This window comes from Cinclus cinclus, chromosome 6 (assembly GCF_963662255.1).
Source record: "Cinclus cinclus chromosome 6, bCinCin1.1, whole genome shotgun sequence".
NCBI lineage: Eukaryota > Metazoa > Chordata > Aves > Passeriformes > Cinclidae > Cinclus > Cinclus cinclus.
Window position 1 is genome coordinate 33,806,170 of NC_085051.1, and position 25,253 is coordinate 33,831,422.

The 25,253-nt window shown below is 37.0% G+C and overlaps 1 protein-coding gene across 4 annotated transcripts in view; it reads right to left on the reverse strand.

The window, feature by feature from the left end:
- STXBP6 (syntaxin binding protein 6) overlaps positions 1-25,253 on the reverse strand; it is a 76,522-nt gene that overhangs the window by 39,089 nt on the left and 12,180 nt on the right. For 3 of the 4 annotated variants that reach the window (XM_062495083.1, XM_062495082.1, XM_062495080.1), the window contains exon 1: positions 13,151-13,651. In XM_062495083.1, coding sequence (XP_062351067.1) covers positions 13,151-13,304 — 154 coding nt within the window. In that variant the 5' untranslated portion in view covers positions 13,305-13,651. Of the gene's footprint in view, positions 1-13,150; positions 13,652-25,253 lie in introns of those variants that run through there. The other variant, XM_062495081.1, reaches the window with a different exon arrangement.

Below are 25,253 nucleotides of genomic sequence, written 5' to 3' on the forward strand. Positions count from 1 at the left end.
CTCCTTAACAAAACTACTGACAATAGAGCACTAAGTACCCTCTTCCCCGGCAGCACTGCCAATTACAACTTGGTTGTAATGGTTACAAAAAAAAAGACAGCATGAAACAGATAATTAGAACCTTTCAACTACCAGTACAATAAGTATCACTGGAGATATTACTAAATTCACCCATTGTACCTATATCAATGCAGAGGCAAATTCTCTGGATTACTGCTAGGGGTACTGCTGTTCAGATGTGAATGTGAACACACATGTGAACACAAGGCTTTATGAAGCTGCTTCAGATACTGTATTTCACATAGGCCTAAAGGGGATCTGCCAAACATTTAATTACAAATCAGAGTAAGAAGATAAAGCACTCTAATATGGAAAATCAAATTAAAACACAAATATTTTGAAACTTAGTTAACAGAATTTTAGAATGGTTTGGATTGTAAGAGACCATAAAGATCATCTAGTTCCATCTCCCTCTGCTATGGATAGGCTAGATCAGGTTGCCCAAAGTCCCATCCCACGTGGTGTTGAACAGTTCCAGGGACGGGGCATCCACAACTCCTCAGGATACCCAAATCCTAACACACAATATATGACTATACTTAAAAAAAAAAAAATCTATTTATGTATCTGTGATCTATTGCAGATCAATTACTTTAATATTATGAAACAAAGCTCTTATTTCAGGATTTTCTTCATAAACCAAGTCAATTGCCAGAAAGCTGAAAATAAAACAAATCTAAGCAACAGACCTGCCCTGTGTTCAGGTTTCCTCAGATCCATCCTTCCCTTTTTCCACCTCAAAGTCTTTCCTACACCTAAGATCAAGACCTTTAACATTTACAAGTTTCCCCAGACAATTTGTTGCACTGGTGAGACTAGGAGTTTGAGCTACATAACAGGATCCCGAGAAATACCAATGTGTGCTCTTCCATATGTATTTGTCTAGAAATTCCATGCATAAACACACAAATTCTGCTTAAGAATGCCTGGAGTCCTCCTCAAAACGACAAAAATCTCACTCAAGTACTACTTCACTAAGAAAGATAAAGAGCTACCAGAGTTGCATGTACTTCTCTCAATGAAGGAAGTAAACATGGACTCAAAAGCCCATGGACTGGAGTAACATTAGCTAGTTCAAGTACCTGGAGTAGAAACACACTGATACTTGGCTGAGTTATTCTCCATCCCTGCTTGCAGCTGTTTGAGAAAAATCAGCCATCTCAACATCTACTTCAAGTTCCTGTAATTCCTTATCCTTCCACATACACAGGTCAGACCAACTTCTGCTTTGAACAAGTCTCAGGAAGGGTTGTGTCTTGAGAAATTACAAAATGCACAGTATCATAGGCAGTGTTTCACAGGAGGGGTAGCTCTTCTATTTTTAAGATTTTCCATGAACAAGCAAGAAATCCTTATACCCTAAGTATTTTTAATATTATTATTTTCAAATCAGAATCTTATACTGTACATACTACCATTACTCTCAGATTAATATCTCTTTCAGGGCTTTCCTTTATGAATATACTACACTTACCAGTTAGCTTTAATAGGAATCCCAGACTCTACCATCTCATTCTTTCATCCTTTGAAGGCCAGCCTTAGACTTAATTTAAGAAACTATACAGCAAATTCTTTGTGTATTAATGACTATAAACTTTCAGAACTGAAAACAAAATGAAACACAAGACCATACAAATTGCATCTGTATATCCCAGACTGCAGATTTCTCCTGCCACTGTGATTAAACCTGTTTTTATTTATCCTTCTGTAATGAATACATAATGAAAAGGATTCAATAACATAAGCAGCAGCTGCATCTTGAAAGGTTACACAAATGCTACCCACAGAGATCCTATAGAATATGTAATACAAACAAGACTGATTATCATATGAATGACCCTGCAGAATTTAAAAAAACCCAGAAATGCATAAGCTGAAAACCATTACATTTTATTACCACGTTATGACAATGCTAACCTGTAGACTGAGGTTTTACAGATTACCTAAGTGTAATCAATTGTACATCAAGCATTTATGGGTACAACCCAAAAGAGAAGGAAGACAACAAGGTAAATTTGGAACATCCTCTGTGCTTCAGAGCAACAAAACAATCCCAAAGGTGCACATATGAAAAGGGCTAGCACATGACATCACTCTGCATTTCCTTTCACAGTACACCCAATCCTTTAGAGATGTCCATAAGAAACACCTTTTCCCACTCACATATTATGACCCCTTCCAGATTCTAAGCCTTACCAACACATGGTTTGCATCTATTGATAAACATCAGTTTAGTACATCAACCTCCTTTTACATGTCTCAGTTTGCTTCTTCAATTCATTACTGTCAACACTGAAAAGAATGCAAGCTCATTTATTACTGCTACTACTTCTACTGTTCACTCTTTTCATACTGTATTATACTGGTGAAGAAATATATTCTTCAGATCATCATGACATTTGAAATATCCAGAATTGGTACCTTGACACCTTGCTTAATGACATTTTGCATGTTCTGCAGCCATCACCACTTCCAATGAATGATTTTCTTTGTGGCACGTATTCATTTATGCTGGTTAGTTCCTTAATCCAGATTCCATTTCAATACAATGACTACAAAAAGCTAAAATACCAAATCTATGAACATGTGCCTGAGAGGTTCTGACCCTCACTCACCTGTGGCTGATGTTTCTAAGCTTAAAAAGATGTGGCCAGAGAGCAGGCGTGAGCCGAGGAGTTACACAGCTGCACCCTTATGATGCAGGCTGTACATTGTACTGAGCAAACCTTGCACAGTATGGCATCAGTAGTCCTTGACATCTGACTTCCAGACATCTGTACCTCAAAGATTCTGCTTCCACTTGCTTTAAAAAATGAAACTAAGCACTAGCCAACATTTACAGTAATAAGGAAGTGCTACACCTTGTGGAAAGGCAATCCTACAATCAACTACATTATGATTTGAGGGTTCTTGTAATCTATCTTTTGGTACTTACTATCCGGTAAGATAAAACTAAATTCTGTACAACTCACATCCACATCAGCGTCAAAAGAATGAACCTGAAAAGCTGGACAAGAATTCTTACATACTGGAAACATCAGAAGTGGGCCGTGTACTCCTCTTCTTTACAGTACTAACTACCCCTTATTCAAGCTTATAGTCACTTAGCAACTTTGTGATAACTGCCTCTGTTTCAGGAATATTGATAACTACATTATGAAACTACTGACTCAGTTAAAATAACATTTTAAAATAAAAGACATGTCAGTCAAGTTACTCCTATTCTAGGAAATTCTATGTGCACTCTGAGTCAGATTGCTTTGACAGATAAAGCACACAGTCACGAAATAGCTTGACAAAGTTTCATGTGCCTATATTAAGTTTTCAGAATTTTCTGAATAAAAATTCCATCCAGTTCTTGAGATGTTTGTAATATGCTCAAAATAAAACAAATCTCATGCTTTAAGAACTATTTATATAGTTAGGAAAACAATTTTAATATCAGCCTTCAAACTGATGTATTCCTGTTATGATTCAAATTAAATCGTCTGCTTAGGCAGCACTTTAAAGCCCAAATAACTTTAATTTCTTCCATTATATTTTCTATATACATGCAGATGTTTGACAAACTGCGTTATTAACATATCCCACTATTGGTGATAAAGTATTTGAGAAAAACTGAAGTCACCATACTACTGAATTTTTATCTATATTCTTTTGCAAAAAATGCTGTGAGAAAACTGCATTAACAAACAGAAAAACTAGGTCTAAAGGTAATTTAAAAACATATGAAGGTGTATGTGTTGAAATAAATTTGTATTCCTCTCTTCCATGTTTAGTTAAGTCTCAACACATGAACAATGTAATAGACTATTTGTTATATGTGACAGTATTTGTGGAGGACAGAAAAAGCTGAAGAGGCCATAAATTGTCTTTTCATTGAGATTAATAGGCAAAAGAGAATGAAGCATGAACAGTAAAGCCAAAAAGCATTCCTAGAGGGAAGGAGTAATACCCTTGAAAGGTAGGAAGGAAGCCAGAACCACAACTAGCTGTCACAGGAGTTTACAGCTGAATCCCAAACATTTAAAAGAATGCAACACAATGTTTCCTGCACTCCATTCCTACAAATGTGTTCTAATGAAGACTCATTAACAGACAAAAATACAGCTCTACAAGGCTGCTCTAGTAATCATTATTTCTTCACTATTTTGTGAGCTTCTTACTTTGTTCAAATAGTTTTAAAACCTAGCTCTGTGACCAAAAAAAATCCAAACATTTTTTAGGAACAGTTTTTCTGCCCTTCTGTTATGTGCAGAAGCTTCCTGCACAGAGCTGACAAGCTGCTCCTAGGACTGCTTTAATCAAATACTACACAAATCAACTGAATACCTTTTGATCTCCTATTAGACAATCACTAATAAAGCAAGGAGTTCACAAAACCTGCCAAAACCAGCAAATATCCAACTGAAGTGCAGACAAAGTGTTCAGGGAAAATAAGAAATAGGAATTATGCACTCCAAGTGATTCCTCCTGGAATGAAGCCAAGTGATAACATATCAAATTTTCACGGATATGGCATAGCGGAAGCCTGGGTTTACAGCTGCAGCTAGATTCTAGAAACAAAAGGAAAAACAAAGAAAAACAAAAATATGGTGCAAAAGAGCAGATGAGATATTGAAAATTAAGAGCTTGACTGCAAGAGGGAAAAGCCAGAAAGTGGATTCTTTAAAAAGAGCAGGAAGATAAAAGGGAAATAGAATAATCACATGTATTTAACTATCAGCAACATCACTAGTGTGTGTAAGGAACAGAAGAAGTTGGCATAAGCAAAGGAGGATTAGTGTTATGTTCTGTTTCAAAAAAAGATATATTCTTGCACAGAGCTGGACAGCTGGAGATTGAGTTAAGCAGAAATAGCGACAAGTGGACAATGGCTGTTACTAGTGAATATTCACATTCAGGAAGGAAGTACGCAAAATTAAAACAAGAATTAACTTGAAGTGAAGCAACTATGTTTAGGGACTGAAACTTCTCCAAGAAGCAATAGCCATGGCTAAATGATACAATTAATTAATCGTAAAGAAAATTGAATATTTTAGAAGTAACAAACAGAAACCCTGCCAAAGTAAAACTTCCACAAATCTGAAGACTAGAGTAAGTTGTCCACAACTGGTTTGTCTTAGGACTACTCACAGAAAGGTGGAATTTCAAACATTTTTCCTGTCTTCAAAGGCATTACAGATACGCAAAAATGGGAAGGACATCATGAAACCAAGTAGACTGTCCTAAATTATGCAGGTGTTTTTTAAAGAGAGAAAAAAGCAAATGGAAAAAAAGAAATACTGTTTGAACAGGTCCACGTTAAGCAGACATGAGAACCATATGAAATCCTTTGCATTAACTGAGCTGAAACAGTGATAAACCACAGGTTATGGATAAACACAAATGGAAAAGCAGAGTAGTGGACAGTCACAGATACATGTAATTTTTACAAGATTTTCTACACATCATTAAATTTTGAGTCCAAAGCAGCAGTACACCTCTGGTCATTCAAGTCTTTGAGACTCTGCTATCTACCTAAATGAGTAGTTATAACTATTCTTGACACCATTTCTAGATGTTCAGGCTGCTGCTCTGGATAATTCCAGCAGACTGTCTGAACAACACCAGTGCCTCACTACATACTATTTTTTTTATTTTTTTTAGTATATTATTTAACAAATAAAGGCTGGACCAGATGATTACTTTAAGGGTCCTTTTGGCCAGGGCTGTTCTGCCATTCTCTGATTAGTGTAACATCAGGACTGAAAAATGATTAAACAAGGAAACATTTTTATCATATTTAAAAGGCAATTAGAGTCTTTAATGAAAATATGTTTCTCATCACATGGATCACAAACACTCACAACCATTATATACTTTAGTCCTCACACTATCTCAGTACAGACTGAAAGCCTAACTTGCAAAATGGCAACATCATGCTCCAACACATCATTAGAGGCAAGAGAAGTATGTGGTTCAACCAGCTTGTGTAGTTGTACGTGTTGATTCTTTCTGTTCTGCTCTTCCCCTCCTGACCCTTCTCCCTGGCCAGAACAAAAGCTATTTGACCTAAGCACAAAAATATTTTATTAGGCTACATCAGGTTCTAGCTAGAACACAAACAAGCCTCACTATTGGTTGAAAATTATATGAACACAGATCACAGAACGCATCCCTGGACGTGTGAAAAAATGACTGGACATGGTACTTAGTGCTGCAGTTTAGCTGACAAGGTGATGACTGGTCAAAGTTGGACTCAATGATCTTAGAGATCTTTCCCAACCTAAATGATTATGTGATTCAATACTCCCAAAGTACAACACAAAATCCAAAGGCAAACTTGCTTGCTTTTTTTTTTTTTTTTTTTTTTGATCTCTGGACAGTCAGGGGAAAACAGGAGATGACAGGAAAATGTATTTTTAAATCTAAAAAAGTAATAAATTTAAGAGTCCAAATGAATAAAACATAAATAGTTTTATCAGTCAATATATACAGAAGTTTATCAGTTTCGACTCTTCCTCATGCCACTGTAAAAACCCTCTCTTTTTTCCAGTTCCTAACAAATTTCAAAGAATCTCCTCAATCCATTTTATGTTCCCCATAGTTAAAGACAATTTTTTTTCTTTTGTTTCCCAATTACCTTTCATTACAGATTGAACACTGGGGAAAGAGCATTCTCTCAAGTGGCACAGCTGAAGGATTGTTTGGCTATTTGTATGGCACACTTATGTGTGCTAAACCTAAGAAAACTATTAAAAAAAAATCATGATATGCGAGTCCAAAAATAAAGCAAAACAGAACTTTAAGAGTTCTCTACCTAGAAAGCTGCTTTCTTTTGAAGCAAATTCAACAGATTTCCACTGCCTAAAATCTCCCCAGATAGTATTTTTGACAACTTTACATATGCCCAGACACCTAAACAGCCAAGTTTTCTTTAGCAATCTGTCATTAATGCAAGTGGATAAATATAATGTCTGGAGATTGAAAGCTCTTGTTTATTTCAACTTGCATTTTTTTGCCTCATTCAGAAAAAGCATGCTTTGTTTAAATGCTTTAAATACACGTTGTAAACACTTCTCCTGCTAGAAGTAAGAGAATGTTCTTTTAACAGTTCTGTTTTCTTCCAAGTCATTGATCCAGGCACAGAAAACTGCTCTTGCCATTACTAACATGTTCCACAGAGTGACATGAAGCACTGATTTAAGAAAACTAACACAGCAGGGGCTGATATCATATTATCCACAAAAAGCATTTACTAGTTATTTCATCCAGCAAGATGTTTATGTTGCAGCTTCCCTTCCAGCTGAGCCTGTCCTCTGAAGATGGGTCTAAGTAGACAATATGAAAGGAGAATGAAACCCTTAAAGTAATTTTCCAGTAATTAGGGGCTAAAAATGCCTAAGGAATTCACTGTCTGACATGTATATTCCACAATGTTATAAAGTTTTCTCAGACTTAGCCCCGAAAAATTTTACCCAAATGAAGTTTTCTTTAAAATAGTAACATTAGAGAACTTGTAGGGTTTTAACTTTGTCATTCCCTGAGGCTACTGAGAGTTACTGTATGCTGCTGAGCTCTAATGAACAGAAATGCAGCTGACTGGGTGTGCCAGACGTTCTCTATGAAGCTGTTCCAGCTAAACAGTTACTAGAGATTGTTTTAATTTGGACTAATGGGTAGGCTCCTCCCTGATACAAGGCCAACAAAACTTTGCATAGTTTATATTCTCTCAGCCTCCCCACCCTTCATATGTTGTTTTTTCCTTCTTGTTAGGATATGCATAATCAGAGTAGAAAAACAAATTACTAAAAATCTAAATGTAAGTAGGCTGGAAGAAAAACAATGCCTGCTATAAATGCAAAGCACTTGTTCACAGCAGCACACATACATGCATACATGAGAATATGAGCTTGTTTTTATTGCAACAGTCTGAAACATTCAGGTATCATAACTGTGAGGGAAGATCTGACAGACTTAGTTCATTAAGTAATTCCCTCCCTACAGTGTTTTTAGGCGTGTCTTGCTACTTGATTGGGATATGAGCTCCTGTGGCAGCAGTTCACATAAACTGGGGGATAAAGGCAAAACACACCAGAAAATCAAGCATCATTTCTGATCTGTTCTTTTTCAATCTAACCTCCTTTAAAAGGATTATTTACAAATTAAAAGTCCCAAACAGAAAATATTTAGACATCAGAACTGCATTATTCATCTTTTTCTTTGTCAAGGCAACAATAAAATCTACCTGATGATAGAGAAGCTTGATGTAGTATTCTAATCAGCCTAGCAGCTCCTTTGTTAAGTACTTATGTGCTGCTCTGCACTGAAAATTATTTGATAGTATAGTATTTAAAGGCCAGATGTAAGGTGAGAACTTACAGGATTTGACTCATACAGCTGGGAGCACTATAAAAGTCTAAGATTTTAATATGATGTTTATCTGCTAAAAGACTCTGTAATACAGTAAGCACTGGTCAGGGAGAAAGAGAACTTTTGGTTTTGTTCACAAGATGATATTACTTCTAAGAGCAGAACTATACAACAATCAACAAAAATGCTTTCTGACATGCAATGTCAAGGGAACATTCCAGATGTTTTCTGCTCAGTATGATTCAAGTTCAACAATCCATAATGCAGTGAGTCAGGGTATTATGCATACTACACTCCAGCACTACAAAAACTGTTCAGAATGAATCCTAGTGCAAAGCAAAACACAGCAGTTTTAACTGTTATGGTAACACAAGAATAGCTTCTGCCAAGGCTAGCAATTAGGGGATACTCACACAGGTCTTCTGTGTACGGCTGCTGTACTCCAACTTGAAGGGAGAGCTACCACAGAAATCTGTTAAGCAGAGCTTTACTTTACAGCTCTGCATTTTTATCACATACAAGAGAGCAACAAACCCTGCCAAAAGCCTCACTTGGACAAAGAATGAAAAAAACTGTTTCCAAAGACATCATGACATTCAAACATTTTAACCCGGCATTAAATTTGATGCAAGCATCTGCCATGTTCTGGGCAAAACATGGCACTGGGACACATCATTGCCACTGAAGTAAGGTGCTGCCCAGCTCTTGAGGAATACAAACCTCCCCACCACAAGTAATTACAGTAAATGAAAAAACCTCTACAGAGCCCCCATTCTCTTCTGAACACGGAGGGGAGTGAGGGGGTCTGCAACATAACTACTTTGTGTAGTAATTTTTACATACTTCTGTGAAAAAAGCCACCAAGATACCTGAATGATTAAACATTCACCTTAAAGAAGCAATTACCAAGATAATATAGTGAAGAAAGAAGCTTGTTTGTTTTCTTCTCTGTTCTGAAAAATAGAAATTTGAATTTTCACTAAACACAATACAAAACTTGCACTTTGTTCAGCCCTTGCTGAACATCCGGTCTGTGCCCAGATGTTCAGCCAGGTCTGGGTTCAGTCTGGGTCCATGGGGCTGGGCAAAACACCACAACTGGCCTGCAGCTGTCAGCAAACAGCTGCCCAGGCCAGAGCTTGCAGAAGAGTGGACCACCATTTGGCTGGTGTGCTCTTCTGGGCTGAACCAATCTCTCATGTCAGTCACGACCTTTTTTTGTATAAATAATCAAATATTCAATAGAGTCTGACATCTAAGTGGGTTGGAATGAAAGTGATGATGATGAACACTGAAGTAACATTCTCACAACATTTAAACAGAGGGGAAAATACCACCACCACCCTCTACCTCCACCCCACAAAATACTGGCTAATAAATCAATATACCCTATGGGCAGACAAATACAGCACTCTCCTGGAAAGGCAGTGGAAAATGACATTTAGTTGGTTTCTCACATCCTGAAAAGTAAGAAGAATCTTCTGTACTATAAGCTCCTGAAAATGGGATGTTTTCTTCAATAAGAAAATTCTTAAAAAAAAAAAAAAACAAAACCTGTGAGATTTTCACTTCAGTAAAACTCAAATGGAAAATAAGAACAATAGGAGAAAACGGAATCATTTTGATAATAAGTTATTCTCACTACTTCCCAATTTCAGTACAGCCACCATGCTGAAAACTCAATTGCACTTAACTTGTCCTTGAACCCTCTGTAAAATTATGGCCAGTTTCTGGCAGCCACATCAAGTGACCTTAAAAGCAGCAAGAGATATAAGTCATTCCTGGGTAACATTCTATTCCACAAGCAGCCACTATGGAAGGAACAATAAATTTGTAATTGGAAAAACAATTTCATGACACCCCGGCCTTACAGCCAAGATTCTAAAGTACAAAAGCTCATGTTCCAGGTGTAACTGAGTGGTGTGGTTACGCATCAGCTGTAAGTGTACAAATGAGGCTATCCACAGAACTATTTAACTACATAAACCAAGTGTCTGTCTCTCCGTATATTTAGATACAGAAGCAAAAAAAAAAAAAAAAAAAAAAAACAAAAACAAACCCAAAAGCCAAGAGCTTTTTGTGGTAAATGCAAAAAGCTTTCTGTTTGGTCGGTAAGGTTAACCTTTAAAAAACAGGGAAAACCCAACATGCTCTCCCTCTGCACATGCAGCTTATTTTTGTGTATTATTTCTTATGAGTTCTTCGCATTTCCTTTTGGCTTTTCTAGCACCATTCTTGATATATTGTACCTCTGCATCAAGGCCATTCAAAAAGAGCCCTTAATTGACAGTGTTAATTCAATTTGGAGATGGCAAAGGAAGAACACCATTAAAAGTCACAACCACAGGGAGAAAGTGCTACACTTTTGGTTTTAAAGAACTTCAAATTTACACTCTAATCCCAAGGTTTTCAGCAGAAGGAACAGAAAATTTGGTGCAACTAAACTGAGTGTTATGACACACAAGAACTCAGGTCCAAAAGGAACCACCCATTTCAGTCAGTTCACCACAACTGCAATAGATATTTCATCCTGAAAGGTCAACAAAATATCTGTACATACAAACTAGAAGATTTTCAATTCATTATGATATAAAAAATATTTTTAAATAACAGAAGTTTATTTTAAAATGTAATGACAGTGTCAAAGGAATAACACACACAGAACTCTGCACAAGCAAGTAGGGCAATGACCTGTATTTCAGAAGCGACTGTTTAAGGACTTTATACTTAATTCAGAATTCTAAATCAGGCTGAGAACTATTTAAAACAATTATGTTTCAATTACATAAGACAATGGTAACAAAATTCAAACTTAGACCTGATGCCATAACTCTCACTAGGTCTGCTAGTGTGGAGGAGGTGATAAATATCCACTTTCAGCTCTGAATTTCTTGTCTTTTCTCTGTGATAAATCCTCTTACACATTACAAAAAATCCCAGTGTTCATTTTCTCTGTTCTGCCTACAGCCACCTCACCTCTGTGTTTCCCATCTGTCTACTCCTTTCTTGTTGACTGATACATCTGAATATGGGGTGGAGGAGGCCTAAGTATTACAGAATAGAAATTAAAAAAAACAAACAAAAAAACAACCACCCATTGAAGAATTAGCCTACAGAAAATTGTAAGCATAGAGCACATCTCTAATCTTTAATCATGAATATGGGTATCCAACACCTGTGTATCCCAAAACTTACTGCATGGACTTAGAACATGATTGGTCTTTACAAGAAGACTTGGAAAATATTGGATTGACATTTGAAAAATATGACTGCCAAAAGAAGAAGTGTTCAGCTTTGCTTAAAAACTTTAGTGACTTGAACATTTCTTTAAGAGTTGAGAGGCCTAGATTAGTTTCCTCTACACATCGAGAAGACTGAAGCATGCAATTCTTACATCCAGAGTATCCCAATCACAAGTCTACGGAACAGCCTAGGGAAATTAATTTTTAAATCCTTCCTTGAAGCTCTGTACGTGGGGAGAATGTCTGAGGCCACTTGGCTTGCTCAGCCTAGCAAATAGGAGACTGAGAGAAGACCTCATTGTGGTCAACAGCTTCCAGGAGGGGAAGCAGAGGGTCAGACACTTATCTCTTCACTCTCATGACCTCTGACAGGACCTGAGGAAACAGCATGAAACTCTCTAAGGGAAGGCTTAGGTTGGGTATCAGAAAAAGGTTCTTTTTTCAGAGGGTGTTCAAACCCCTGAACAGGCTCCCCAGGGAACCTGCCACAGCACCAAGCCCGGCAGAGCTCACAAAGCATTTGGGAATGCTTTCAGACACATGGTGCCATTTTTGGCTTTACCAAAATGCCAGGCCAGGAGCTGGCCTCGATGATCCCTGTGGGTCACTTCCAGCTCGGGATATTCTGTGATCCTATAATGACAAGCAAAATACTCAGCTGTAAATGAAAGGTCTTCTGTTTTGCCTCACTGACCTCAGTATGCACGTGCATTATTTCCTCTGCAGCTTGTATTTTAACGTATTTGTACATATGTATCTAAATAACATTTCATCCAATAACATACAGTAAATGTACATGTCATTTGGGGCAGATGTGTGATGTGCTCGAACAGTAGTAGAGTCACTGAGTTTTACCTCCTATACTTTGAAAGTTTTAACATTATTAAAAAAAAAAACAAAAACAAACACCACAATTGGAAAGAGTCCATGAAACTCTCTCATTTAGTCTAAAAATAATCATACTTTTCCAAGAGTCATAGAATATTTCTTCTGGCCACTAGTTGTACTTCCATCAAGATGCACACATTCAAAGGAAGCAACTGATAATCCTAAAAATGTAAGTGACTAAATCACACTAAAACACCAAAGGTATTTCACACACGCTCAGTTGGCAGACATTGAAACAAGGCATAAAAAATTTCATTGTGTATCACTTTAATGTCCTGAAAAGTTCATCTTTTTAAGAAATATCTTAATCTGACTAAGGAAAGACTGTTACCAACTATTCTATTTGTTCATACTCTGCAGCTGTGCTGTGAGAGAACACCTAGGGGTTTTTAAATAATGAAACCTCTTGTTCAATTTATTATAACATATAAATATAAATAACCTACAGCATGTGGTTCCTCAAGACAAGGTATAAGTGTTATAACTCTCTCATTACATTATGAGGATTGGAATCACCCAGCTCCTTATGGCTACAGACAACAGCTAGTCAGTTGATCAAAGATAAACCTAAACAAGTAACTAGATGTCAAATTCACTAAACTTACCTGACAGGCAGATGTACGTTAAATATTCACCCTGACCCCCAGTAGCTAGAAAAGGAATCTTTTTTTTTGTTCTTCTTTTCACTTGCACAGCTCCCAGCATCCTTTCATCATGTGGGGCAAAAATCTCTTTGCTGATTGCAGATTTGGCATTCATTGTAGAATACAGGTATCGCAGACTGCTGCTCTCTGAAAAAAAAAAAAAACCATAAATATAAAACAATATTAGAAACTCAAGTTATATCAAAGTCCGCTTAACTTACATGGGCATTAAAAACTCTGACCTTCAAAAGAAGTTTTTAATGCCTCAAAGAATTTAGAAAATAATTTCATATTCTTAAGGTAGTATTTTCAAAGTATTTAAGTGTCTTCACTGAAGCTGTCCTCCACACTTTTTATATTTGCTTATACTAGCTTAGCTTATTTTGGGCAGAAGCACTAGCACCTCAGTAGGTTGCAAAATCTTCTCAGAGAAACACCCTGTTTAACTTCCTGCAGAATAAAAGCTACATTAATTCCCCCCGATAACTGAGGGAAACTCAGACCTGTGTCTCACGTACACAGGGAAAGCACTGCAAGGGCATAGGGAAGGAGCACCGTGGTGGAACACAAGAAGTCACGTTCACAGAAGACAGAGAAAGCTTCAGACTTGGTGAGACTGCTCCTTCAGGAGCACTGCTCCTGGTGACAGAGCTTGACAGCACAGCTCTCGCACCTCTTGCAGCTTTAGCACCTCATCTCCCCAACTCTGGAATTACTGACTGGGCAACTGCACAGGAAACAGTGTCAGAGATACCATCAGGGTCAACGCAGACAAAACCACACCTCTACTTTTGTGCTGTGCAATTTTAACCCAGGTCAGTTCCTCAACGTGTTTCATAATGAAACAGCACAGCTGACCTAGGAGAGACATTTGTCTCAGGAGAGACATACACATCCCTAGAGAAAAAAAAATTATTGTAGCGAACAGGGAGGGAGGAGGGAAGCTGCTCAGACATGTACATCCCCAAAAACAAACCTCACTGCAGCTTACAGAAGAGCCTAACTAAAGGAGGGAGAACTCAGAGGGGACAGTAACAGGTTCTTTGTGTAACTCCAATTAGTTCTGCACTGATGTCTTGTAATACATACACAGGTCCCCATTCATGGAAACTGCTGAATGACACCTTTAATTGTTCCAATATAATGGCACTCCAATGCACATACATTAATTTACACATTTCTGTGTTACTAAGACTTTCATGCTGACATATTTTTTGACATCCTTAGGTTTCTTAGTACAAGGATGGTTATACTCAGGCCTGAACTACCTGATAATACTGCCTGTAGGATCATGCAACATTTGATATATAATTTTGAAATAAATGTAAATAAACTACAGTCAAATTAGATTATGAAACCAAGAGAGTCATTGACCCATTATTTTTTGTGTGCATACTACCAGCAAAGTAATTATCTTAATGCTTTCAGTCTCAACATTTTTTTCTCACAGTTTATGACATTACTTTGTATTTTAAAAAATGTTGGTTTTTTTGTTTGTTTTTTTTAAGTGCATGTGAGACAGCGTAACTTAGTCAAAACCAAATTCACCACCTGCTAATTCTGGGATGCAAACAGAATCCTGTACCAAAATAATCTGTAACAGTATACCTCAGTTAACCAACACAGAGGTATTTGAATTCTGACATGTTTCAGCAATGGGTCATTTTACATAAACCTTTACAAAAGTGAATTGCATTTAAAAATTGTCTCATCAAAAGAAAAATAAAGACGAATTTCAAAGGAACAAAAAATGTATAGCACCTGACAAGGTGTGATCTCGTATCTCCCGACATCTTAAGTTACCTGTCCTTTGACAATGAATAGATCAACATGAAAACAGAATCAAAAGAAGAAACTTACATGGCAGTTACTTAGAGAAAAGTTGTGAAAGAAGATGTGTTATTTTCACATTCATCACATACTTCTCTCTTCTTCTGTGTTAGAGAAATATTTGCATAGTACATCATATCAGCATTTAAACTGTTGGAATATTGCAATTAGCTTTGGGTTAATTTTTTTTTTTTTTTTTTTTAATTCAAGGCCACTGTTGATGACTACAGATTTAAACACACAGATATCCTCCTGACTGAGATAGAGACTGATAATCTTTGCAAAACCCAGACCTTCGCATGCCTAAAGAATTTTCAATTAAGAGCTTTTTGGGAAAACACACAGAAGTGCTGTTAGATGACAAACACATTCAAGTGGCATTCAGCCGAAAAAGTGCTTTCCAGATTGCAATTATCTGATGCTGTTAATTCTTCAACTGGGTTGTTTAATAGATGCTTTCAGACATTTTCTTAATGGTCACAGACTGTAAAATAAAAGATGACTTCAAAGATAACTCAGGAATGTAAAGGCTTCCTGGATTAAGAGAAGATGCAAGTTTTTCTTACCTACAGTATCATAAAATGTTAGTGGTTTATTGCTGCATGCTGCTATTTGCTTTGATATAAAGCTGGTTTTGTACACATCTACCAGAAGCTGTATGCAGACACAGTAGATACCTGGAACGTGACTGGAACCTCCAACTAAAGCATGGACTCCTGGCTTCAGAGACTGTGATCCTTCTGCTCCCAGAACTTGGGTTGACAACAGCTTCAGAAGCCATGTTCAAACAATTAATCTAACACAGTGTGTACTTGACACAACTGCCAAATCTGGTGTGAAAACTGACACTAACACAAACGACAGAAGCCTATTTAAAGAAGAAAATAACTAACTGTGCCACTGTACAAACAGACTTCTGAGATTGAGATGTCAATACAGGTTAGATGAAGTTGTTTTTCATAGGTCAAAAAAATCAGCAGCTGAATTCAAATGAGCAACCTTCTCCCTGTGCACTAGTAGATGTATGCAGAAGACCTTTGTTTAAATAAGTAAAGCATTCCAAGGCTCCTTATTTTCACAAGCAGAGATAATATAATATCTGGCAGTTTTATTAAAAAAAGAAAAAGGAAGACTTCCTCAAGGAACATAAATAAGTCTCATTTTTTCCTATTCTCCAACAAAATCCCTCTTTTTATTAAAAAAAACAACCAAACCCAAACCACTGCCTGTACATGCACAACTTCATGTTGCATATGTGTATTTCTTTGCACAATAATGTTTTCTCTTGGTGAACATTCCCGGATAGATTCAAACCATCAGCAGTTTCCACCCAAGGCCCATATGAACTCATGCACTGGAACACAAACTTTTTCCTCCCATTTGTACTAAAATACAAAATAAAATGTCTTAAAGAAACTTTATTGGAGGATCTTTGAGCACTCTGAGGTAGTGCATTACTCCTTGCAACATTAAGCCCTCTGAGGTAAGGGGGATTTAAAGGTTTCAGTAAACCTAAGAGTCCAGAATGAGAGACCACATTTCCTACCTCACATGTTTTGTTCCACATGTTTACTTCCACTCAAATTATTCTAATGGTGCTTTTGGCTAAACAAAGACCCCATTTTTCTTCTGCCATTTTTCACTCCCATCTCTTACAGCATTAGGGAACAGGATGTCAGCATTTACACTGTGCCCCCAGCACACAAAAGAAACACAGGGAAGATTCCTGTGTGGATTTGAAAAAGAGCCTGCAATGCGCTGCTCATTTGCATCTTCTCACATCTTTCTCTGCTACAGTTCTTCTCCATTATATTTCTATCACTAAAAACTCCCTCTATGAAGAGCTGACTATTCCTCTAGAAATATATGAGGGGACAGCAATTAAAGGACAGCAATTTCTTAAAAACAAGATTAAATAAAAACAAGATAATTAAGCTGAATCCTTAATGGATCCCACATGTTCAATAAAAAAAAAAAATAATAAATAAAGTACGGATAGTATTCTGGTCAGTAAAAATCCCAGACTGTTTTCAGGCACACAGCCAGCAAATGGCTAGTTTATCTTTACACCCACATGTTTCACAGGACTCTGCAAGTAAGTGGCAAAAGGAGACTTCCAGTACCTTTGTTGAGGGTATAGGTATGCAGAAAGAACTGGGAAACTAATTCGGCATGCAGAATTCAAATAGGAATAAATTACAATACATAGCAAGAGATGGAAAAGGATGTAACGTTTTCCAAAAAAAGGAAAAAATGTTCAGTATGCTAAACCTTGCTGTTTTCAAGGATCTTAAGTTTAATCACAAACAGGGATGGGCTCACAGGAAAGGCTAACCACTGAAATGCTGCCTGCAGTGTGAAATCATAGGAGCAACCAACTATTCTTGGAATAGTAACTCCAGCAAGCATCCAAATCTGCTTTTAATAAAGCCACTATTCTGAAAGAAGATGTCTACTTTAGGAAATCATTGCAAGACACAGTTGCCAAAAGAACAGCTTTCGCTATTGTGATAGGTGCCTGTTATTTATTTACTGGAAGTATTTAAACTACTTTGAATATTACAGGTCATCAAAATCCTGTATTTGATGTCATCTCAAACAAATAGCTAGTACAACTCTGGAAAAAGCAAAAAATCATTTAAAACCCAAGGCAACTAATTTATAAATCGTTAAAGAACAAATATTAGAACATTGAAGTTCTAAAAGTTGGTTTGCAATACATTTATTAAGCATAACTTTATCCTAGAGGAATAACACCAAGTTTAATAAGCTCTGCAAACAAGGATCAAATCAACAGATCAATCTTATTTTGAAACAGTTGAGGTCAAATCATTAAAAGGCTAGAACATAAAAAAAAAAAATCAGATCTTCTGTCATCCTTCTATATTCAAATCTAACTTTGCATGAAAGATATTTATTTAAATTAGGACAATAGCAGCAGCCACTGCAGCAGCCAGAAAGTTTCTGTTACTTCCTACTAACATGGATTTATGACTTTTAAAAGTATTTGCTGGAAAATAACTAATTCTCCAGAGTTATTTGTAGGCTGTTACATTTCCAATTTATTTTTCCAAATAATCTCTCAGCTAAGAGTACTACATTTGATTAAATTATTACTTCCAAAATATGAAAATTACTAAATTGGAACTGTATCTGTAGCAGTTCAAACTAGAAATAAGAAACGTGTTTTCACTCACATATGTAATTACAAAATAAACTACCCAATCAAGCTGAACAGGACATAAGCAGTCTTCAGAGAGGAGCAGCTCCTAAATGCAAAACTTGAGTCTTACATGGTTTTTGTCTTTTAAGTGAAGCTTTATATTGCAGCCCACCTAATCCAAGACCAACATGGCAAATTTACTTAAATTTGAAATATAAGCCTGTTTGATTATGGGAATTTAGCAGCATTGTTTACTGAAACCTTGAAGAAGCCTTGCTTGAATCATTGAATCTCTCAAAAGCTCCTAGAATAAGCAAAAGAAACAGGTAAGACTATAGTGGCTATCACACTGTGTGGCCTGAGAACACATGATATTTTTGGTCAAGGAAAAGAAAATAGAAGAGAAGTGCACAGTAACAGGATCTTACATTCAGACAAAAGCTGTAAATACCTGAATGCTTGACACATTTCTTCACCTGAGGCAGGCAACCTGAGGCCCTGAGCAATTCCTATGACCTTCCATTACAAGGGAAGGTAATTTTAATTCTGTTCAAGTTATATGGACCTACAGATTTAAAGAGATAAAGAGCTCTGAATGGAAAATGCATTCCTAAAGAGGCAGTAAAAAAAAGGGGATGCAAAAAAAAGGAAGGTACCTTTGAGTTTATTTCACCTGTAACACAATCCTTTAAAAAAAAAAACAAATACACCTAGAAGCTTTGTACACCAAAACATCTCTTCACAAAGACAGATTATCAGGCACATCACAGAAACCCCATAAAAGGGCAAATGAGAACCAGTCCCACTTTCATGAGGAAGACAGAGCAGCTGCTTTCATTTCTGCACTCTGCTCTGCTGAGTGAAATCCATACACTGAGAATCATGGTTAGTAATACCTGTACTTCCCTCAAGGCAGATGCAGCAAAAGCAGAAGATGCAGTAACACTTAGTTCTTTTGAGAATGTGCCCCTAAACTGTCTCCAAACAGTACAGAAAATTAAGTAGGAGGTGGCGTAAGAAGGCATCAGAGACAGGTTGAGGGATGGGTTACTGTATATTGCAGGTCATAAAGCTTTTTCTTGTTCTGAAAAGAAAACAGCAATTCCAGATCTAGAAGCTAATGTCCTAGCTCACAAAAAGGTTGTAATACTGAAGTGAGCCTAGAATACTGCAGTCTAGGAAAACTCAACTCAAATATAATCATAACATTTCTGTACTGCGATTCTGTGTGTGAATGGCTGCAGACTGTTAGTAGATTATTTTAAATAGGTGTGCAAGAAAAATATATATTCAAGAACTGCAGCAAATTAAAATTAATTTCTGCTTATGTTTTCATAGCATTCTGGATCAAGACTATATTCATAAGAAATTAATAAAATAGTAATGCAAGAATCAGTGAACACTGATTCTTTCAGCATTTTCTTAACTGCCAGAAGCAGCAGTTTTCCCCAAATGTGCCCTCTCCTGGAACTGGTATGAAAAGCTGGAAGTGTTTCTGGGGGTTACCCCAGGGGGGCAAAAGCATCTCCACAGAGGTGGTACAGCCCTCTGCAGGTCTTTCTGAGCGAAGAACAACAGCTGGAGACCCACTCAGCATCTCCCTGTAAGAATCCCACAACCCAAAAGTCCATTTATTATTTTGAGAATATAAGAATTTGAAAATTAAGATGGACAACGCCACATTAAACAGCACCACACAATCCACAAAATCGTTTACCAAGTCAGTCAAGAACTAGGGAAGATGGTGCTGGAGTCATCCCTACTAAACAGGAACATATTGAATCACACCGATTCACCGAAAAAAATTAGGAACTGCCAGATGTTATAACAGAGCCAGAGAGAGACCAGATTAGCATTTGTAGAAATTTGCCCTCAGGACACCAGGGCATTCACAGCAGTAAGAACTACTGCTTTTGCATAGAAGCATTGCAAATCATAGTCTTAAGAGGTTAGCTTAACTCTTATGCCCTTACAGAAATGTTTAGATCTTAAGACCACTTATTACAGCCAACCTTAGACGTGCATTTGCAGGAGGGACTGTCACAGTTTCTTCTGCCATTCCTTACAGATTTCTTCCTCCAAATGCCTCCCCCTCTCTAGACTTTTTCCCATTAGCCTACATCTTTTCTAAAATGCAGTCCTCAAGTCTGGACTCAGCTTCATTGATGGCACCAGAGTCAACTGAAAGAATTATTTGTCTGGTTCTTCAGAACAGGCTCCCCAAGTGGTCACTTCACCAAGTGTCAGAGTTCAAGGAGCATCTGGACAATGCCCCTATCACATGGTTTAGTTTTAGGGAGTCCTGTGAGGAGCAAGGAGTTTAACTTAGTGACCTTGATGGGCCCCTACCAAGTCAAGATGTACAGACTCCTATAAGGAGTGAAATTAAAGGTTCACTTTAAAAGTGTTTTAAAGGTTCACTGGTGAGGAGGAGCAGCCATGTTCCTCAAGGAAAGGGGAACTAGTTGACAAGACTGTACTTTAGAACATGCACAGCTTCTTTGTTAAATTTTTCTCATTTAATTTATGACCACCTCAAGCACTTGTACTGGCAGAAATTACTGATTTTGTTTTGTGCTTCTCTTCCTTATGACAGCATAAACGCTTCTGTGGTAGTGCAGTGAACTAGATAAGAATTAATCCAGTTTTAAGATAACTTTAAAAAAAATAGTGATTAGTTTTGGTTTTACTCAGATCAAGCTCCCTGATATAGTGCTCTCCACAGCTGTGTGTCAGCACAAGGGAATGATGTGAAGGTGATATGATTAGGGCCCCCACGGGTCCCCAGCAGAACTAGTTTACAAGGATCATGAAATTGTGCTTTAAAGAGAGAACACAACATCATTTACTTTCATCAAATGTTGAAATCGCTGACTGAAAGCATGGAGCCTCTATCTAGACAAAACTTTTCAAAATCAAAACTTGCTACAAAGAACCACACCTATCAAAAAGTGCTAAAACAGGGTTCATATGGAGCTTCTTGATAAGAACAAATGGGGCTCAAGATAGTACAAAATTTCTTGGTATACTGACTCCATTATTGGTTGGGTTAAACAGAGGTGTAGCAAAAAGTCAGGTTAAAAGTTTGGCTCTGTTACATTGCCATGAGAACTGCTGCCTATAGGAATATACAGAACATATAATACAATGCTATTGCTGCAGTATAGCACCCATAACTACAACACACTAACTCACATCTCCTACTCTGTCAAGACATCTCACAGGAAGCAGATTCTGACTTAAGTACTGACAATTGAAAAAACACATTAAATGGATTCATAATTTAGTGTACAGGTTGCCAGAGAGAGACAGGTTATTCCTACAGTATCAGCTGAAGATGTTTTAAAGAAAGAAAAACAAAAACCCACAAAACTGTTTGAGCTAACAGCTGGCACGCAATACTCCTGCCACTAACTTTCTCTAACTAGCATAATTCAGTATGCTCTGAAACCAGGTTTTACAAGTCCTCCCAGTTCAACTTCTGTTCCTCCTCACATAACTGATATTGGTGCAAGTTGCAAATTTCTACACCTTACAGTCATCCATTAAATTAAATATCCCAAAAGAGAAGGAGGGAACAAAGTCAGGTCTCTCAGGCTAAATATTTTCCATTTTCTAAACTGCAACCTGCAACATCCACATAAAAAAAAAAAAAAAGTTCCTTTATATTACTGTAATGCTGGGGGAAAGCAGAAAAGTATAGTAATACATTGGGAGAAGACAATAAAACACACCAGCAAGGTATTAAAGCATTACACATCATCCAAGGTGAATCAACATTCCCCTGTAAGTATAAAGAGTGTTTTTTCAATCACTCCAAATGCCCAAGAAGAATAATTTACTAGCAAAATACATAACACTTTTAAGAATGAAATATATGTGGTTCTGGGGATATTAAAATCTCTGTAAGAGCAGATACACCTCTATGAACTACTATATGAATGTTTTTCTTGAGGGAAAACAAGTACTATGTACAAGTAGTAAACCATCTGTTGGCAGTGTTTTGATACTTTGCAGCAGTTAAATAAATACCGTTTTCTTTTTGGCAGATAACACAACCTGAACACATTTCTGACATGCTGCATACTTCTTTCCAAGAATCTTCCAGCAGTTACAAGCATCACTCACTTCAAAATGCATGAGTTCAACAAAGCTTGCAAAATTGCAGAATGTTCTGCAAACCTAAGAAATTAAAAACAAAACAAAAAAAAAAGTCTGATCCAGTGTTTTCTTCAAGGGATGCTACCTTCTCAGAAATGATTAAAAATGTCATCCACAGCTTCTAGTCCCAACTATGATAGCTTAAATCTGCTCTATTGACAGAATACAATTACGAAAATCACAACTGCAAACAGACCTTGGATATTTGAAATTTATGGGGTTTTGTGGGGGTTTTTTGGGTGTGCTTTGATTTTTTTGGGGGGGGTTTGGTTTTGGTTGATTGGTTGGGTTTTTTTAATGACTGACCTGTTCTCAGACAAAGCTGAGAAAAACCTAGAAAGGAAACTATTGGCTTTTCTCCTCTCCTCTCAAGTAAGTTGTCATCATTTACTTTCATAGTAATTTTCAATCAGTGACCAGTAGCAGAATTACTCTATTTTAATAGCTAGAAAGTTTCCATCAAACAGTGAGATGGTAATGCAGAAGTTTTGTCAAGTGATAGCCTGTTGGGAATAAGACAATCTTCTTTCAAAATAAAAATAAAAGAATAAATAAAATACCACTTTTCCCTCTCCACTCCTTGCAGGGAACAAGTAGTAACTTCTTAAGGAGGGGGAAGATTTCATCAGGGTTATGGATCTGGAAAAACCATTAAGTTTTAGATTAGTACTTCTTACAGATCAGTGTGGTATTAATCAATGAATCTATGGGATACCTGTAAAAATGTCACACATAGTGACATTTGCAGATCTACATTACATGCTGACAACAACAGTATAACAGCACAGTGAAGGATGAAAGAATTATGGTAACCTAGACAGCCCAAGCAAACAAAAAACATCCTTCTCTATTTCTGTGTCTTTACATTTTACCATGAAAGAGAGAGACTGGAATGCCTTTATTTGAAGTGAAAACATTAGGAGAATCACATTTTGCATGCCTGAAACTAAGACAATACAACACGAGGGCATGAGAAGATGGACCAAAGAGTAACACCTACATTTGTGTAAGAAGCATCCTGTCCAGGGAACAGGGACACGGCAAGACAACACAAAACAAACTCCCTGTATCATTCACTTCATATATTCAGGCGTGATTCCATGCTTATTGCAGACAAAACTTAGATTTATAGCCACTAGGCACCTACCATTTCACATGTCAAAGAAGGCTATTTAAAAAAAAAAACCAAACAACAAACAAAAAAGCATGACAAAATATACAATGTATGTCTTCCTTTAGACAAATCCCAGAAGACACCAGCTCAATCAATGTATCAGACACCCTTCCAACTTTAATGCCAACCGCAACTTCACAGTGAATAATTCACACCGTCTCTAAGGAGCAGGTACAGCTATGGACCCCGAAATAACATCTCTCAATACATCTTCACAGGCTTATGAAAAGGTAATTCTAGCACCAAATGCACACTTGATTGATAAATATACATTTTTAAATTGAGTGGCATTTTAAATTTTCCCCTATCATATTCATATGTATAGCAACTGACAATGTCCACAGCAACAAATCCTCTGCAACAATTCTGTGCTAAAACCAACTTCATACAACCCACATCATATTTTACATAGCCACACCCCTAGATAAAATGGCATCCAACCAGAAGAACAAACACATATTCCATAAAGATTTATGATTTTTATTCCACAAATACATTCTGCATCAACAACAGGAAGAAATATATTCCATCTTTAACTAAGACATCTGAATACAAGGGTAAGGGAAAACAACTGACAGACACACAGCCCTGGTTGTGGTGTGCAGCCTAGAAAACAAATTCATGTAGATACAGATGTGTTTATATCAAATGCATCATCCTTTTTCTAGCATGCACAGCCTTATGAAAATCCTCCACCTGTGCAAAACCTTACTGCCACTACACAATAGTAGCAACTTGTGCAATTGCTCAAGGACAGAAATTTCCAGTTACAGATAGGAATACCATTTCACAGAGAAATAAATCTGGTCCTGTCCTCAACCAAAAGAAGCTTTTCAGTAGCAGTTTATGCCAGATAAAGTGTGGGATGTTACCAAATGAAGGGGTCAACATCCTTCATCTCCCAGTATTTTCCTGGTTCATTAGAACACTCAACCTATACTAAAATTTGCAGCTGCATATTAGTATCAACACAGTGAGGCTTACGGAGGAATATTCACTACTCTTGGCAGTAATCTGCAGTTCACTGGGTTAAATCATTCTTCAAACCTTACTCTCTGCATGTTCCTTTAGAACCAAGCCCTAAAATGACATCCTTGAGCTTTATTATTTTTGAATCCTAATCTCAGAGACAATGTTACAATGAACTTACAGACTCCTCTGCAGTTATCTTTTTCTTTCTTTACTCAACAGGACACATAACCTCTACTAATCCTAACACCTTCCTTTATTAAAAACTATTAAACTACTTTGCCTTTGTAATCCAACAATCAACATAAGTAGTTGAAAGCAATTTTGTAATTCAGTAATTAACTGCTTACATACAGCACCCAGAAAATTTTATAAGTACATCTTACGTTAAATCAAGTGGTCTTTTTGCTACAGCTTTTTCCTTTCATACATTTTGCAGACATATTAACAACGAAAAGCATAAAATTCATAAAAGTTATCAGTATCATTACCTCCAGACTTGTAACTCCTCAAAATCACCCGTCTGGAAACCAGCTACTTTAAAAGAGAATGGTTAACACGAATGATTCAATCAAGCTTCACTTTACTCTTTACTTTTCATTTCACACTGATAGTAGGTAAATAAGCATGACTTTACAACCTGATACTTGGCCATTCATTAGAATTAATCACTCCAACAATTTATTCCAAACATATTGATTTCATAACAGCTAACAGGACAGATAAAAAAGGTTCAGAGCTTACACAGGTGGCTTTAAATTCACAAT